Source organism: Hypanus sabinus, chromosome 21, assembly GCF_030144855.1.
Source record: "Hypanus sabinus isolate sHypSab1 chromosome 21, sHypSab1.hap1, whole genome shotgun sequence".
Classification (NCBI taxonomy): Eukaryota; Metazoa; Chordata; class Chondrichthyes; order Myliobatiformes; family Dasyatidae; genus Hypanus; species Hypanus sabinus.
Window position 1 is genome coordinate 20,153,420 of NC_082726.1, and position 16,967 is coordinate 20,170,386.

The 16,967-nt window shown below is 43.7% G+C and overlaps 1 protein-coding gene and 1 non-coding gene across 2 annotated transcripts in view; both read left to right on the plus strand.

The window, feature by feature from the left end:
• The window catches only part of alpk3a (alpha-kinase 3a), a 110,696-nt gene that overhangs the window by 41,579 nt on the left and 52,150 nt on the right, over positions 1–16,967 (plus strand). The window contains exons 3-4 of the mRNA XM_059946948.1: positions 4,366–4,487; positions 16,600–16,717. Of these exons, the coding sequence (XP_059802931.1) occupies positions 4,366–4,487; positions 16,600–16,717 (240 nt within the window). The remainder of the gene's footprint in view (positions 1–4,365; positions 4,488–16,599; positions 16,718–16,967) is intronic.
• LOC132379278 (U6 spliceosomal RNA) lies at positions 5,550–5,656 on the plus strand. The gene has a single exon (XR_009507354.1). It is a non-coding gene; the product is annotated as a U6 spliceosomal RNA (small nuclear RNA).

A 16,967-nucleotide genomic window follows, 5' to 3' on the forward strand; every position in this document is an offset into this window, starting at 1 on the left:
CTAAAGAAGTCCTGCAGTGATATCCTGGGGGTACAACCGTTTTCTCTTTTCCCGGACATGACTAGTCATCGGAGTGTTCCTTCTGTTGATACTCTTTGGCTTCAGATTCTTGACCCCACACTTGGTCAGATGCTGCCATTAGGTCAAGGTGAGATACAGCACTGTGCCTCTGGAATTCAGCAGTTTGATCTTACTCACCAATAACTGTGGTGAAATCCAAAATGGGTTATTGGTGAGTAAGTTCTGATCTGTGGCATTGTTGTCGACCACTTAGAACACTCTGTGCTGACTGGTTGGTAGTTAGTTGCATTGGATTTACCCTGTGTTTGGTATACAGTGTATACTTGGGCAATATTCCACATTATTGGCAAATGCCAGTGTTCTAACTATACTGGAACTGTTACGACACGCACTCGTCCCTGCCAGTTTCCGAGATTCACTCTATCTCCCTGGAGAGTGGGTAGCTGTCTCAGCCCCTATAAAGATTCAGGATGGTCCCGCTAATGGGCAGTCATGTTTTGGGCGCCAAGGATTGAGCATTTAAGAAGTGTCTGAACTGAGACAGAGTGTTCAATCGTAAGCCTACATGTGATTCTGTCTAGTGTTTGTTTGGTGCTCTGATTCTTGATCCTGTATGGAACTGCGTCTCGATCCCAGCCTCAGAAGCTCCAGCATTTGGATCCAAGCCATCCCCATCAAGGACTCTCATCTCAGTGACAGGATGACTATACACATGGCTAATTCTGGGTCGTGGGTTTTCAGCATTGCAGTCAGGATATTCTGTGGCGCGGTGGCTTCTGCTGATCTTGTGCTCTCAGTTGTTCCTTGCTATCTGAATTGTGAGCAGTTTTGGGCATCTTATTTAACAAAGGATGTGCTGGCATTGGAGAGGTTTCACAGGAGGTTCGGGAGAATGATTCCAGGAATGAAAGGGTTAACATACGAGCAGCAGTTGAAGGCTCTGGGACTGTGCTTGCTGGAATTTAGAAGACTGTTGGGGGGGGGGGGGAGAGATCTCATTGAAACCTATCAAATGATGAAAGACCTAGATAGAGTGGATGTGAAGAAGATGTTTCCTTTGGTGGAGTCTAGGAACAGAGGGCACAGGCACAAAGTAGAGGGATGTCCATTTAGGACACAGCTGAGGAGGAACTTCTTTAGCCAGAAGGTGATAGATTCTGTGGAATTCGTTGCCACAGGTGGCTGTGGAAGTCAGGTCATCGGGTGCACTTAAGGTGGAGGTTGCTATGTTCTTGATTAGTCAGGGCATGAAAGGTTATGGGGAGAAGGCAGGAGAATGGGGTTGAGAGGGAAGTGGATCAGCCATGAAGAAATGGCAGAGCAGACTTGATGGGCTGAATGGCCTAATTCTGCTCCAATGACTTATGAATATGTCAGCCTATTGCAAGTGCTTCAGCTTTGTCTTTAACATTTCAGTGATGTAGTCATCACTGAAAGTGTGGATGTTCCTGGTGACTCCTCCTTTCATCACCTGTTTAACTATCCACGGCCATTTATAACTAGATATGTCGAGAATGCAGAGCTTTGAGCTGTTGGTTGCTGGATTTCACACCTCTTGTTGCTGTTGTAGCAGCATTAAGTCTTGTTCCAACCTTGAATTGAGTTGAAAGTAATGGTAGAGTTGGGGAAATGTTGGGCTATCAAGGTTAGAGCTTGTGGTGGTGGACATTCTTGATGCTGCTATGGGTGTAGAAGGCTCCGTAGATGCCCAGTTTTAAGTCCAGCCCTGTTCCATCCCAAGTGGAGTGATTGCAGCTACCCTCGCATGAAGATGGGATTTTGACTTCTCAGTCACTGTGTGCTGATCAGGAGCAGATGCATTTGGCATAGCTGGATCATTATTACTCCTGGCAAATTTTTCTACGGAAGTGGTTTGCCATTGCCTTCTTCTGGGCAGTATCTTTACAAGACTGGCGATCTCAGCCATTATCAATACTCTTCAGTGATTGTCTGCCTGGAGTCAGTGGTTGTGTAACCAGGACTTGCGATTTGCCCCATCTGTTCATGCGACCATCCACCACCTGCTCCCATGGCTTCACATGACCTTGATGGAGGGGAGCTAAGCAGGTACTACACCTTGCCCAAGGGTGACCTGCAGACTGGTGAGGGCAGAAGCACCTTACACCTCCTTCGGTAGCGGTGTATCTCCACCCTGGTACCCAGTGAAAATAGTGTTGCTTCCTAATACAGCAAGGAATGTCACACAAATGCACTGCTCATTTTAATACCCCATCTGTAAGTTCTTTTTTTATGGTTTGAGTTTTGCTTTTGATTACAGTACAGTTTTTAAGCACACTCAGATATGATTGCTCTGCACAGAATCAGTTTTAATCTGCCGGTAAGATGACAGCCACAAGCTGGCTCCCCAGTATCTGCTAATCTGTTTGCTATTGCTTTAATTGAAGTGATTATTTCCATCAACTCGTTTCACATTGATATGAATCTGTTTGCATTCCACTATTTATTACCTCACCAGGAGGCCATTCACCCTGTTGAGTCCATGTAGGTTCCCAACAGGGAAGTTCTGTTATCTGTAAAATTTCTCTGTGTCCATCATCTCCTCTTTGATTTCTCAGTTTTCCCCTGACCTACACCAATGACTAACTTAGTTGGTGGCACTTCTTTGGAATGTTGAAGGATGTTGGAACACTTGGAGGAAAATTCTTGCAATTACAGGGAGAATGTGCATCTCCATATAGACTGCACCCTGCATCAGGATCGAACCAGGAGGTGGAGGGCAACAGTGTGATTACTGTGCTAACGTGCTGCCTGGTTAGACTGCAGCCATGGACTGCTTCTGAATTGCCGTAATTTACAGAGGTTATTGTAACTTAGAAGGATGAGAGGAATCTGATTGAAACATGTAAGATTATTAAGGGATTGGAGACGCTAGAGGCAGGAAACATGTTCCTGCTGTTGGGGGAGTCCAGAACCAGAGGCCACAGTTTAAGAATAAAGGGTAGGCCATTTAGAATGGAGTTGGGGGAAAAACTTTTTCACCCGGAGAGTTGTGGATCTATGGAATGCTCTGCCTCAGGAGGCAGTGGAGGCCAATTTTCTGGATGCTTTCAAGAAAGAGTTAGATAGAGCTCTTAAAGATAGCGGAGTCAAGAAATATGGGGAGAAGGCAGGAATGGGATACTGATTGTGGATGATCAGCCATGATCACAGTGAATGGCGGTGCTGGTTCGAAGGGCTGAATGGCCTACTCCTGCACCTATTGTCTATTGTAGTGTATTTAATATTTCAGTAATATTTGAGTAATATTGTAAATACATTATTTGATTAGGCATTCTTTGTTTAAATAATTATGGGTTATATGTACGAATTATGTGAATGGCATACATTATCATGCCAACATGTCATATGTGAGAGCCTCACTTTAAAAAAAAGCACAGGAAAACTTAGTAGACAGGTATCCTGGTTCCCATGTTTTTCTTTCAACTGGTTTTTGGAGTTACAAAACGTAACAGTTATCTGCTCTGGAATCCACCTACAATGGGAGCGAAAGCAACATCTTTATGACTAGACTTTTTCATGACATGAATAACGTGCCCTCCCCAGTTTACAAATGCATGGCTTACTGTATATGCAGCTTACACATACTGTTGGATTGGGGCGTAGAATGTTACTTTTCTCGTTGTTTAACTTTCTTATGCTTCCTTGTATTTTTGTAAGGATCACCTTTATCAGTGTGGTTGTTCAATAAATTTTCCAGTAGTGGCCAGCATTTGTAATTTTCTGATGTCGTCTTGGTTTCACTGTCAGGTGTCATATTACCTGAATCTGCCTTTCTGATTGGTTAATGTTATCAATGGAATTTTCTGTTATCAGCAGTCTGGTATGAGAAGACCACATTATTTTTAGTTTTTCTTTCCATTACCTTTGTCTCTCTGTTCTTCTCTTTGCCCTTGTCAAAACAATTCAAAGCAACAAGTTCTATACCTCGTTCTTGATTCCCAAAGAACCTTCGGCTTGAGATCCAATAATGTGAACAAGTGTTTGGGAGACTAGTGAGAAGGGTTTACCATGTATTGGGGGAGGTGGGGCTACAAGCATCTTCTGCTGGGTGGGAACATATGGGCTGCATCTCCAACTTGTGAACCATGAGGGCTGCGAATGAATGCTGCGTAACCTGTGCACGACTTTTACTCTTGCAACATGTGGATCTCTTGCGGACTGATAGTGTTAAAATTAATTATTTCTTAAACATGTAGAATCAAAATCGGTTATACTCAGCTGTTCCAGGTTAACTGCATGTCCTACTCAGACTCGGGCTTGGTGAAATTTTTATCCTGATATTTGTAACAAATAACTTGAACGTGTCAATTTTTTTTTTCCCAGGCAAACATTTTGTACTATTATTGCTCAGATCACTGAAGAGACCCAGCCTGGGTTTGAAACCACACTGAAATCCCACTCAGTGTCTGAAAATGCTGATGTCAAGTTTACCTGCACCGTTACAGGTATGGGAACTTTGCTCTTTCTCTTATGGGGATTTGTTGTCATTGCTGGTCTTCTTGCTGATAAACAAGCCTCCTTTTGATAACAAATGAGTTCTGTTTTTATAGATCTCTCCAAAGTGATTTTGGTCAGAAATTACACAAAATCACTCAATATGGTAACCACACCTCTACAGTATTGTCACAAGTAGAATCAAAAGTACATTGAGACTGATAAGAAAGAACAATTTCTAAAAGTGGAGAAAGAGAGCAAACTAGTTCTGCAAACTAAGAATGAACGTGAGTATAGATGTCGGAGTTTAAAACTTAATAATATTCTGGGAGTATGTTCATGTGTAGGGGGTGCAAGTAAGGCAGGTGTTCTTAACCCGGGTAGCTTGTATGTTTACTGCATCCAAACCATTATCTTCGTAGCCTTTTAAACACCGCTGGTGTTTAGAGCAGCAATGAAGGTCCTCTATCTCTGGTGGTGGTCAGGACTTCCTTCATTGTGTCAGTAGTTTCCTCTTGGTTTTCATTCCTGTCAGTCTTGCAGGTGCTGGGTGGAGGCTTGGGAATACGGTCACACTCCGATGTAGAAGGATTCTTCACTGCTGTTTCCATATCAATTTTGTTTTATCAGTAAGGGTTGTAAGCACTGAGCTGACCCCCCCCCCCCCCCGAACCTGGAGGACTGGTGTGGGCCACTTTTAGTCTGTCCTCTAACCTGTTTGACGTGGGTGACCCTACCAAGAGCCAAAGCACAAAGCCCTGACTCCAGCAAACGTAGCTCTTTGGGTCACTGAGACACACAAGCCTCCAAACCCTGACAAGGTTGTGGTCCTCTCGGAGGCAACCAGTATGCAGCTATAATATTGGAGATCCAGCAAGGGCCTTGATATTGGTCTTGAGTACAATGCCTAACAAGACAACGCAAAATTGAATCCTCAGGGGACAGCAGGCTGGAGTAATTCTGTATACCGGGAGATCCAGGTTTTGTTTCATGTTTCACTATTATTAAGGAAAATGAGCTCAAATCCTGATGGTGTGCATTTAAGGAGAGAGGGCAACAAATGACTTGGCTTTGTGCTCACTTCTGCAGCACATATACTAAAATCGGAACGATACAGAGAAGATTAGCATGGCCCCTGCGCAAGGATGACACGCAAATTCGTGAAGCATTCCATATTTTTTATATATATAAAAAAAAATGACTTGGCTTTAAGAAGTAGGTAAAATTTCACTGGACTTCTAAATATGAAAATCAATCTTCTGCTTTGCTTTGGACACATTTCATTGATACTGAATTGTAATTTGCAGCTACTTTGGGAGTTTTTGAGTATTCCCACTTGTGTTAGCAGCCTTTTGCAAACAGAAGATCAGCTGGTACAAAACAAGCTTAGAGATTTTATTGTTACATGTATTTACTGTGGGAGCCACCAGGAACCTACAATCAGACAGGCTGATCTCTTGTCCAGAGGCTCATTTTCAAAAATGTTACTCGATCTTAATTGCAAATGATACCTATTGAAAGTCAGTAAAGTTGAGGGATAGGGGTAGGTGTTGTGCATGTGGGAGAATGAAGAGCATTGAGAATGCAGCACAGGAACAGGCCAGTCAGTCCACTATATCTGTGTTGACCAACTTAGTGATCCCACCTGCCCATACATGGTAAGTATCATTCTCTGCCTGTCTGAAAGGCTCTTTAATATTTATTTGCCTCACTTCCCCCGACAGTCCATTCCAGGCACTTACCTCTCACTGTGCAAAGAAAAAACTGTCTTGAAAATCTCCTTTAAACATTACTCATCCCCCCCTTAAAGCAGAGGTTCCCAAACATTTTTTATGCCATGGACCAACACCATCAAGCAAGGGATCTATGGACCCCAGGTAGGAACCCCTGCCTTAAAACTACGCTCTAGTATTTCATATTTCTACCCTGTGAAAAAAGACACTGGCCATCTACTCTGCCCATGCCCCTCGTAATCGTATAAGCTTCAGTCAGGTCTCCCCTCAGCCCCCGACACTTCAGAGAAGACAATCCAAGTTTGGCCAATCTCTTCTTATATCTAATACTTTGTAATCCAAGCTGACCATCTTCTGCAATACCTCCACATCCTTGCTGTAACGGGGCAATCAGAACTGTATGAAATATGGCTGAAGCAATGCTTTAATTCAGCTGCAGTGTGACTTGCTGTTCTTTATACTCAACATACCAACCGACAAAGGGAAGGCAGGATGTAGAGGGAGGGAGATGGTCTTATCGTCGTCATCGTCTGGCCCCTTAGTGTCTAGATGGCACACGGGGTCTCGAGGTGGTCTTACTGGAGGGGAAAAAGGATCAGCCATGATTGAACGGCGGAGCAGACCCAATGGACCATATGGCCTAATTTTTCTCCTAGGTCACATGGTCTTATGGGCTCATTTGTAATAAAAGCAAAAAGAATGCTGGGAATACTCGTCGTGTCATCAGCATGTGCCAAGGACCTGGCAAAGTCTGAGTGCTCGTTTGCACTGAGTCCACAGCCTGGAACTAACTGTATAGAAGGTCTTGATTGTGAGAAGCTTAATGATGACTTCAAGTCGAACTATTTGCCTTCCATCTGTAACTGAAGTTAGGATTGCCTGACTATGGGGGGAATCTGGTGAGGATATTTTTCTGACGTATCAGTGATCTGGCTTCTCAGAATGCTGAGGTGTAAAATCCCCGCTCTCTCTCACTGAGTCTGGCCAGTCACTATCCAGCTCCATGATATGACACAATCCCCATCCCAGTTGCAAGTTTCTCTCAGAATAGCATCCCTGGAAGTGAAGCTGAGGGTTGAGGCTGCTGGGGATAATTTAAGGTCTTAATCTTCAGATTTCGCCCACCCTCTTCAGACTGAGCTCGAGGTACTTGTTGCTGAAGACTAAAGCGTCTAAAATTATTCCACGTTTCTGCACAGAAATTAGCCATGTTGCTGGGGAGAAGGACAGAATCAAATGTAAATGCTGATATGAGGAAAACCATGCAGTGATGTTGCAAGGAACTTGTCTGGGGTTTATTATTTCTCCTCAATGTTCAGTTGGTGTCCAGATTTACTGTTTCTGTCACATGATCCATTTTATGTTGTTAAAGCTATTCTAACCATCTAGTACACTGGTCTGTGCTTAATGCAAGACAGAACATGTGAGAGATATAGAGTTGCAGGCTATCCCACTGGGCTGTTGTTCCGGGCCTAGTCATAGGCTGCTGCCCTGTCTGCGGTGTTGTGGAAATGGGATCTGTGATTTTAATTGAAGGCAAATGGTGAGGAAGGATCAGCAGAGAGTCAAAAGGGCCCACGTGAAGTTCTCCATTGGCATAATGACTGAGTCTTAAATGCAGTAGGCTCCACTTCCACTTAACTTGATATCCATGGTAAATTGGCAGCTGATGAAAATTGAGAGGGAGAGCAGAAGGGCTCACAGTTCCTGTGAATGTATAGAAATAATATGGGTGGTTGGGATTTGGGGTGGGTCCTCTGGTGAAAACTGAACCTGAAGCAAGTTTGTGAGACATAAGCCTCATGACATATCTTGATGAATGGTGGAGCAGGTTGTACCACAGCGTGGCCTTCTCCTATTCTTGTTTCTCTCTTTACGTAATCACCCTTTTGGGTTATTTCTGTGCAGGAGCAGGAAAGCTTGATCCCATTTAGAATTTCAGGTTAGTTTATTGTCACGTATAAACTATGAAATTCATTGCTGCTGTGAAGTTCTGTAAACAAAAAATTATCTTAAAATTCATTATTAGATTAGATTCTACTTTAGTGTCATTGTGCCAAGTACAGGTACAAAGCCAATGAATGCAGTTAGCATCTAACCAGAAGTGCAAAAGAATAGTGTTATTTACAAAAATAACTGCAAATAAAAAGTAAGTGCTACAGCACACGAATATAAAAGTACTGAGACAGTACAATATGGGTGTAATACTGCCTAGCGCTGTGATGTGAGGTTCAGCAGGGTCACAGCCTCAGGGAAGGAGCTCTTCCTGTGCCTGCTGGTGTGGGAGCGGAGACTCCTGTAGCGCCTACTGGATGGGAGGAGAGTAGAAAGTCCATGGTTAGGGTGAGATGCATCCTTGATAATGCTTTTTGCCCTGCCCAGGCAGCATTTATGATAAATGTTCTCAATGGTAGGCAATTGGGTGCCGATAATCCGCTGGGATGTTTTCACCACACGCTGGAGTGCTTTGCATTCCGATACGGGACAATTGGCATACCAGACTGAGATGCAGTTGGTGAGTATGCTCTCAATGGTACAGCGGTAAAAGTCCGTCAGTATCCTGGGACAGAGGTGAGCTTTCTTGATGCTCCGCTAGAAATAAAGGTGCTGTTGCACCTTTTTGACCAGGATGGAGGAGTTTAGGGACCAGGTGAGATCATCGGAAATGTGGACACCAAAGAATTTGAAGCTTGATACACGCTCCACTACAGCTCCGTTGACATAGATAGGGACATGACTGTAGCTCCCAGAATGCCTGAAGTCCAAAATTCATTCTGTGTTCTTTCCTGGTTCAGCTCAGGTTATTCACGTTTGGTATTTGTGACACATGTGTTCAAGGCCACAAGAGAACGCTTTATTAGAACTAGCACAAATACAAAACAGAAAGAAAATAAATGTCTGCAGCTGTCAAAATAATGCTGATCATTCACTACATAAGCTGATCTGGAGGGGGCCACAGATCTGACAATCTCACATGTCTGTGTTTTCTCTCTCTCTGTCTCCAAGTCTCATTCTGACGTGATGTATTGACTCTTTGATGTCGTCTTCCCTATCTCAGCACCAGCTGTGATCCAACCTGAGACAGAACTCTCTTCCCCGCTGCTCAAAGGAAGGTGGCCCTTTGTTGAACCCTCCAAAACCCCTCACACTGGTACTTTTCCATGCATTTGGTAGGTGCGCCTGCACAATGACCTTGCCTTCCCATGCAAAACATGTTTTTCACTATAGACTTGTACTCCCTTAACTTTCTCAAAACATTGCTGTGGACTGGTCTCCTTGTACTTTCCGAATCCCACTCCAAGCTAACAACACTTCGTCTTATAGACTTCCGTTTCATTTTGGCATATACCAAGGAGGCATCATATTTAACTTTCTCCTTACAATCTCACAGGGTAAACAGTGTAAATGGTAATTGCAAATACAACAATAAACACAGCAATGAGTGCAAAGCAAAAGAATGGTGTAAAGATTGTAGTGCAGTCTGAAATAGTGCTAAGAAAGGCTAAAGTGCCAATTCTGGAATTCCTGAAAGAGCTTGTAGGTTAGGAGTCTGAGAACGTGGCAGAACCACCAGGAAGGGGATGTGAAAGAGGTGACTAAATTTTGGTTTAAATATGTTAGCTAATTTCTGATTTTCCCTATAATTTATGAGCAACGTGCGCAAAAGTCTTGTGCAATTTTTTTGCCCAGTGACAATAACGTGTGCACTGAATTTTATTTGTAGAGATTCATTTTAACTGCTAGCAAATCACCGTCAGTAAGAAATTTGATTTCCTCTGAGTTCGATCATTTTTGCTCTTGTTCATCAGTGCACTAAGAAAACATATGTAGCAGGCCTGAAGCAGGTAGTGAAGGGTTTTCTGGAAAAGGAAATGTGATCGTGTATGATTGTGGAATATACTTAATGTGCCATCGAGGTAGAGGGTGACAACCTTTTGTGTGCAGTTTAAATTCCTTTGTGCGCTAGTAGCGGAAGATGTGTGTGTGCACACCTTAGAGGGATCACTGACTGGAAGGCTATAGTTTATCTTCATGTCAGTGGGCTACACAGGGAATAAAGCCCACAAAGTTGGACTTCGCACTTGTAGGGCACAATAAACAGGAGTTCTGTGTAGTTCTGGTTGTCATTCAGGATATGCAAAACAAAAATTAAAAATTGGCAGAAAAAATATCAGTTGAATGAGTGATAAGGGCAGCTTCACTTTAAATCCTGAGGTGAAGCATCACTTAGACTGTTTCTGTCATCAGCGATCGCAGCTGCTGTATCCTGACTGTGGCTGCCGCGAGGGCGTTTGACGGCTTTGAATGGACAACCTCTGTGGCAGCCTCTGCACAGTGGCTGTAAAAGTTTCTGTGGAGGTGAAGGAAGACAGTCGGCATGGAGAGGTGGGACATGGTTCTGTGATGGTGACTCTTACCCTCACGCAGGTCTGTGTGGTGTGAGTTGCCCCAGGTCTCTCTGAGGCCCGGTCTGAAGGAGCCAGTTTGCTGCCCACAGTGAAAATGTTTCTGTCTTGGGGGCATGTCAGAGAAACGTTGCTGATCTTTTGGGGGGGGGGGGGGGGGAGCATCACTCTCAACGCCCTAATCTGGAGAAAAAGATGATTCTTAAGAAGTCACTCAGTGCCCACTTCATTGGGTTCCTCCTGCGCCTAATACAGTGGCCACTGAGTGTGTGTTCATAGTCTTCTGCTGCTGTACACTTACCACTTCAAGGTTCGACGTGTTGTACCTTCAGAGATGCTCTTCTGCACATGACGGCTGTAATTGATTATTTTTTTGTTTTGAAGCGTGGAATAGGCCCTTCTGGGTCTTTGAGCCGTTCTGCCCAACAACTTCCAATTTAACCCTATTAACAATGACAAACTAACCTACTAACTGGGACGTTTTTGGACTGTGGGAGGAAACCAGAGCACTCGGAGAAGACTCGTGCATTCCACGGGAGGGCATACAAACTCCTTACAGTGGACATTGGGATTGAACTCTGAACTAGGCATGAGCCGCTATAGCATTATGCTAACGGTACGTTACTGTGGTGCCCTACCAATAGATAATCAAAAACATTGCATGGTTATTTGATTTACTGTCGCCTTCCTGTCGGCTTGAACTAGTCTGGCCATTCTCCTCTGGCCATTAATAAGGCATTTTTTGCCCTCAAAATTGCCACTCACTGAATATGTTTTTGTTGCTCTCTGTAAATTCTAATGACTATTGTGTGTGAAAATTCCAGGAAATTAGCACTTTCTGAGCTACTCAAACCACCCCATCTGGCACCAATAACACTGGACAATACATTTTTTCAGAAGTGTTGCTTCCTCAGAATTTTTTTGTTTATGATAGAATGTTTGAACATGAACACAAATATAATTTCAGACTACTTGTATCAAGTAGGAATTTGGAGAAACAACAAATTAACTTTTATTGACTATAATGTGTTTAATTGCATAATGGGGCTGATGCTTTGCAATAGTTCAACTAAGTTAAAAATAGTTTGTTAATGATTTTCATTTGTACTCAATGTCTGAGGCTTCTTGCTTAAGTGGCCAACAATAATTCGCCAGCATTGATGGATTCCAGTTGCCCTGGTATCTTTTCTCCATGACCACAATGTCCTGGTGAAACCTTTCACCGTGCTCGTCACTGACAGCACCAAGATTTGCAGGGAAGCAGTCTAAATGGGAATGCAGAAAATGAATCTTTAGTGACATGTTGCACTTCATGGTTTTATGTGCTTGAAGCATGCTTTCAACCAGCTTCACGTAGTTTGGTGCTCTGTAGATGCCGAGAAAAATTTCAGCGACTTCCTTGAATGCCTTCCATGTGATTTTTCTCTGGTCTCACTAGAAATTCTTCAAATTGCCTGTCATTGATGACCTGTTTGATTTGTGGACCAACAAAAATGCCTTCCTTGATCTTGGCATCAGTTATTCTGGGAAGCATCTGTCTCAAATATCAAAATCCTTCATAGAAATTTTTGTGCCTAGTGATAGCAAATTCCATCCTTACAGTCCTGAACCCTGAACCCAAGCTTGCCTGGACAAGATAGGAAACTTTACAGCTTACATTGTAGGCAACATTTTAATTAACTTGAATTAGGAATTGAAATAGTAAGCATAAATGATTTCAAAAAATGGTGCGTGTTAGGGAAATTTCATGGTGATCTTCAAGATCAGCAGGTTAAAAAATGTAAGATATACCCAAAAGTATTCAGGAAGCAAAATCTTTGTTGTCCAATGTAATTATTCCATGGTCCAAGTCATTTTAGATCACATTTCTTTCACATTCTGATGTTTGGCCTCAGTAACAACTAACCTCTTGACCATGTCTGTGTTCTTTTGTGCATTTAGTTGCTGCCACATGATAGGCTGATTATATATTTGAGCAGGTGTTCAGGGGTACCTAGTAAAGTCAGCACTGAGTTTATACTGGTAGGATAATGTAATCGACAGTGCAATTTGAATCTACAGTAATTCTGTCGCAAGTAAAGGTGTTATTCTGTGTATGGTCATGTTTTAATGCAGAATGCAATCAAGTTCTGGAATGGAAAAGAAAATGGGCTGTAATCCCTAAAGTGCAACAACAGTATTGAAAACAAAAAAAATCAATCGGAGCAAAGAGCCAACTCTGCTAAACAGCTGGCTATCTTTCGGGACTGTGTAATGTTTCCACATGCAGCTTGCACGCTATACAATAATAAAAATGACGTTACACTTTGATTGAAATTTATTTTCGTCTCCTACCTCATGACTTGCACAAGGAAGAAATGCAGAGACATGTGAGATAAGATCACACGGACATTTTACACGCTGTAGTGCTTTGAGTCTGGTTGTTGTCAAAGTTGTGTGGGGAGTTCAGGTCACACAGTCTGTTAGATCATAGAGTACAAGATATGGAAGAAAAATTAAGGTGTTCAGCCCAACATTCAGTCATTTTTTATTTTTTTCCAACCTCATTCTCCCACCTTCAGATTCAGATTAATTTATGTACCACACGTACACGCTCCGAGACTTACTTTGAAATGTGTCGTTTGCATTAACAACTGACGCAACCTAAGGATTGCTGGGAGCTGCCTGCAGGTGTCACCACACATTCTAGCACAAAAATAATATGTTTGTACTGTAGAGCTAAACAACTGAAGCAGCAGCAACAACAACAACAACAGGAAAACAAGCTGCTTTCCTCCCTCCCACCCACTCACACGCACAGTCAGGCCTCCATCCCCAGGACAGCTGGCCCCCAGTGGAATCGTGGAGTCCCAGACATTGGGCCTCTGACTTCGCCAGTGGACTAGTAGGTTTGCAGATCTAGTGGGCCTCAGCTTCCGCAGTCACTAATTTTGGTTTTCGATCTTTGGGCTTCATTCTTCGGTATCGACCCCACCTTCCCCCTATAATCCTTTACCTCCCTACTTATCGAGAGCCTGTCAATCCTTGCCTTGACTTGGTCTTCACAGTCCTCTGTGGCAACAAATTCCACAGATTCACTACCTGTGGCTGAAGAAATTCTTCCTCATCTCAGTTTTAAAAGGCTGTGCCCTTGTTTCCAAGACACTCCTGCTAATGGGGACTCCTCTCCATGTCCCCTCTATCTAAGACTTTCAGTAAAAGATAGGTTTCAGTGAAATCCCCCCCCCCCATTCTTCTGATCACCATCAAGTACAAGCTCAGAGACATCAAAAGGTCTTCATGCATTAAGTCTTTTATTCCTGGTGTCATTCTTGTGAATCTCTTCAGGACAACCACATATTTCCTTAGCTACGGGACACCATATTGCTGTGACCTCAGGGACACCCATGTGAATGTGAAGGAATCATCAGTCACCATTCCAGACTTTGTGTAAGTGAGAGTAGAGCAGGGGTTCCCAGCCTTTCTTATGGACCAGTACCATTAAGCAAGGAGTCTGTGGAGTTCAGGTTGGGAACCCCTGATATGATCATTAGCTTTGGCTGTACATTTCCCGCCTTTATCTCCATACAGTGAGACCACAGCAGGAGTCTGTTCACTCCACTGTGCAAGTGCTGTGTCTTTTAACTTGATTTGTCCCACCCTAACACCCCTTTACCTAGACCTTGTAATTAGATAACATGTCTAACATAGACAGCCATGCCAACTTGTGGAATGGTGCCGCAGCAACAACCTGGCACTCAATGTCAGTAAGATGAAAGAGCTGATAGTGGATTTCAGGAAGGGTAAGACGAAGGAACACATACCAATCCTCATAGAGGGATCAGAAGTGGAGAGAGTGAGCAGTTAAAAGTTCCTGGGTGTCAAGATCTCTGAGGATCTAACCTGGTCCCAACACATTGATGTAGTCATAAAGAAGGCAAGACAGCAGCTATATTAGGAGTTTGAAGAGATTTGGCGTGTCAACAAGTACACTCAAAAACTTCTATAGTTGTACCGTGGAGAGCATTCTGACAGGCTGAATCACTGTCTGGTATAAAAGGGGCTACTGCACAGGACTGAAAGAAGCTGCAGAAGGTTGTAAATCTAGTCAGCTCCATCTTGGGCACTAGCCTACAAAGTACCCAGGACATCTTCAGGGAGCAGTGTCTCAGAAAGGCAGCGTCCATTACTAAGGACCTCCAGCACCCTGGACATGCCCTTTACTCACTGCCCCCTCCCCGCTGACTGCTCCTGTGGCTCCTCCCACAGACCCCTGTATAAAGGCGATTGGAGGCACAGCCCCAGCTTCAGTCTCCAGGATGTTGTGTGGTGGTCACTTGCTGCCTGTTCTTTCTTCCAGCCAATAAAAGCCTATATCTTGCCTCACATCTCTGAGAGTTATTGATGGTGCATCAATTATTAAGGACCTCCAGCACCCAGGGGATGCCCTTTTCTCACTGTTACCATTGGGAAGGAGATATAGAAGCCTGAAGGCACACACTCAGTGATTCAGGAACAGCTTCTTCCCCTCTGCTATCCAATTCCTAAATAGACAATGAATCTTTGGACACTACCTCACTTTTTTTAATAGACAGTATTTCTGTTTTTGCACATTTTTAAAATCTATTCAATATATGTGATTGATTTGCTTGTTTGTTTTTTTTTTCTTTCTCTCTGCTAGATTATGTATTGCATTGAACTGCTGCTGCTAAGTTAACAAATTTCACGTCACATGCTGGTGATAATAAACCTGATTCTGATTCTGTGGTTATCTATAAACAGGATACAGCCTATGTCACTTTTCTTATTTTGGATAGGCCTTGGTTTGGAGCTCAAACTTCCAGCTTAAAGCTGACCAGGGACAATTTGGGACTGGGTGATGCAGTTGACACTTCTAAGCCAGCTTTCATCTCTGCCCGAATTGTTGGCCTGTCGTCAGCCAGCGTTGGAAGGCAGCCTCATGGAGATCCTGATTCACAGCAGGATGCAGCACAGCACTTTGATCCAGATGAAGAGCCTGGCAGCTCTTTGCTCCTGGTGCATTCACTTACAGTTTTACGGGCTCTCCAAGTCACCTGTGCTGTTAAGAGTATTGTGGCCACAATGCCTGTGCAGGGAATGAGTTGGCGCAGTGGCACAGCTGGTGACTTCAGACACTCAGATCCAATCCTCACCTCCAGTACTCTCTGAGTTAGCTTCCGTGCTTCGGATTTATTTATCACACGTATGATGAAACATGCAGTGAAATGCGTCATTTGTGTTAGATACTAACTCGCGTTAGGATGTGCTGGGGGCAGCCCACAAGTGTCGCCACACAGCCTGGCACCAGCCTAGCATACCCACAGTGCTTGGCAGAACAACACAAAACAGGCAGCAGCAAAACAAGGCCCCTCCCTCCCTAACGCACATACACAGCTCTCCTACCCCAGGACAGGCTGTCTTTGGCCTTCAGCTCCACTGGACTCACAGTGGGCCTTTGACTTCCCAGTGGACTTGCAGACATTCGTAGACTCTGGTCTCTGGCCACCAGGCCTCAACGTCCGCACTTCAGCACTGCCAGTCGGCCTTGAGGCTTCGATGTTTGGTATCAGCCCCAAGACTCGCCAATGAGGAGGCATGAGGACCCTCATTGAGGCACGTGGCTTGATAGGTTAATTGGCCCTTATGAATCCCCTGTGGTGATGCTGGAGCTGTGATGCAGCAGCAGGACTTCTATTGTCACTGAGTCAAAGCGCAGTATGTCCTTCAGGTTAATACTGACAGGTTTCTTTATTCTGCGCTATCATTATTCTGCCTCAATACACTGTAATAATTTGATCTGAATGAACAATAAGGAAGACAAGCTTTTCACTTTACCTCAGAAATAACCAATTCAAATACCAATCTGTCCTGAAACTTTTCTGCTTTTGACTAAGCTTGTTGTCTCATGTATCCAGGTTGAGGCGAATCTTTACCTTTTTGAATGCAAACGGCATTCAATCTGACCAGAATCTTTTCTATCCTAGGCCACCCTGCCCCAGAGATCACATGGTACAAAGATGACACGGAGATGGACCGATACTGTGGCCTTCCCAAATATCAAATATTCCACTATGGAAAGAAGCACTCCCTTCAGCTGTATAGGTAAGTTGGGGAGGGCCGCAGAATCCTTAAAGTGATAACAGAACGCTGATGTGGAATTGCATAATAATGTAGAACTGTTTTGCTTTGGTTCTGCTATTCGTTACTACCTTCATTCCACTCTGGCTCATTTCACACAGTATTTATTGCATGTTTTCATTCTGATTTCCCACCTGCTGGTAACATTCTCTAAGTAATTCTAATTTATTCTCCATAACTTCTCCTTTTGTTAGCAAGTTCTCCGTATCACAGT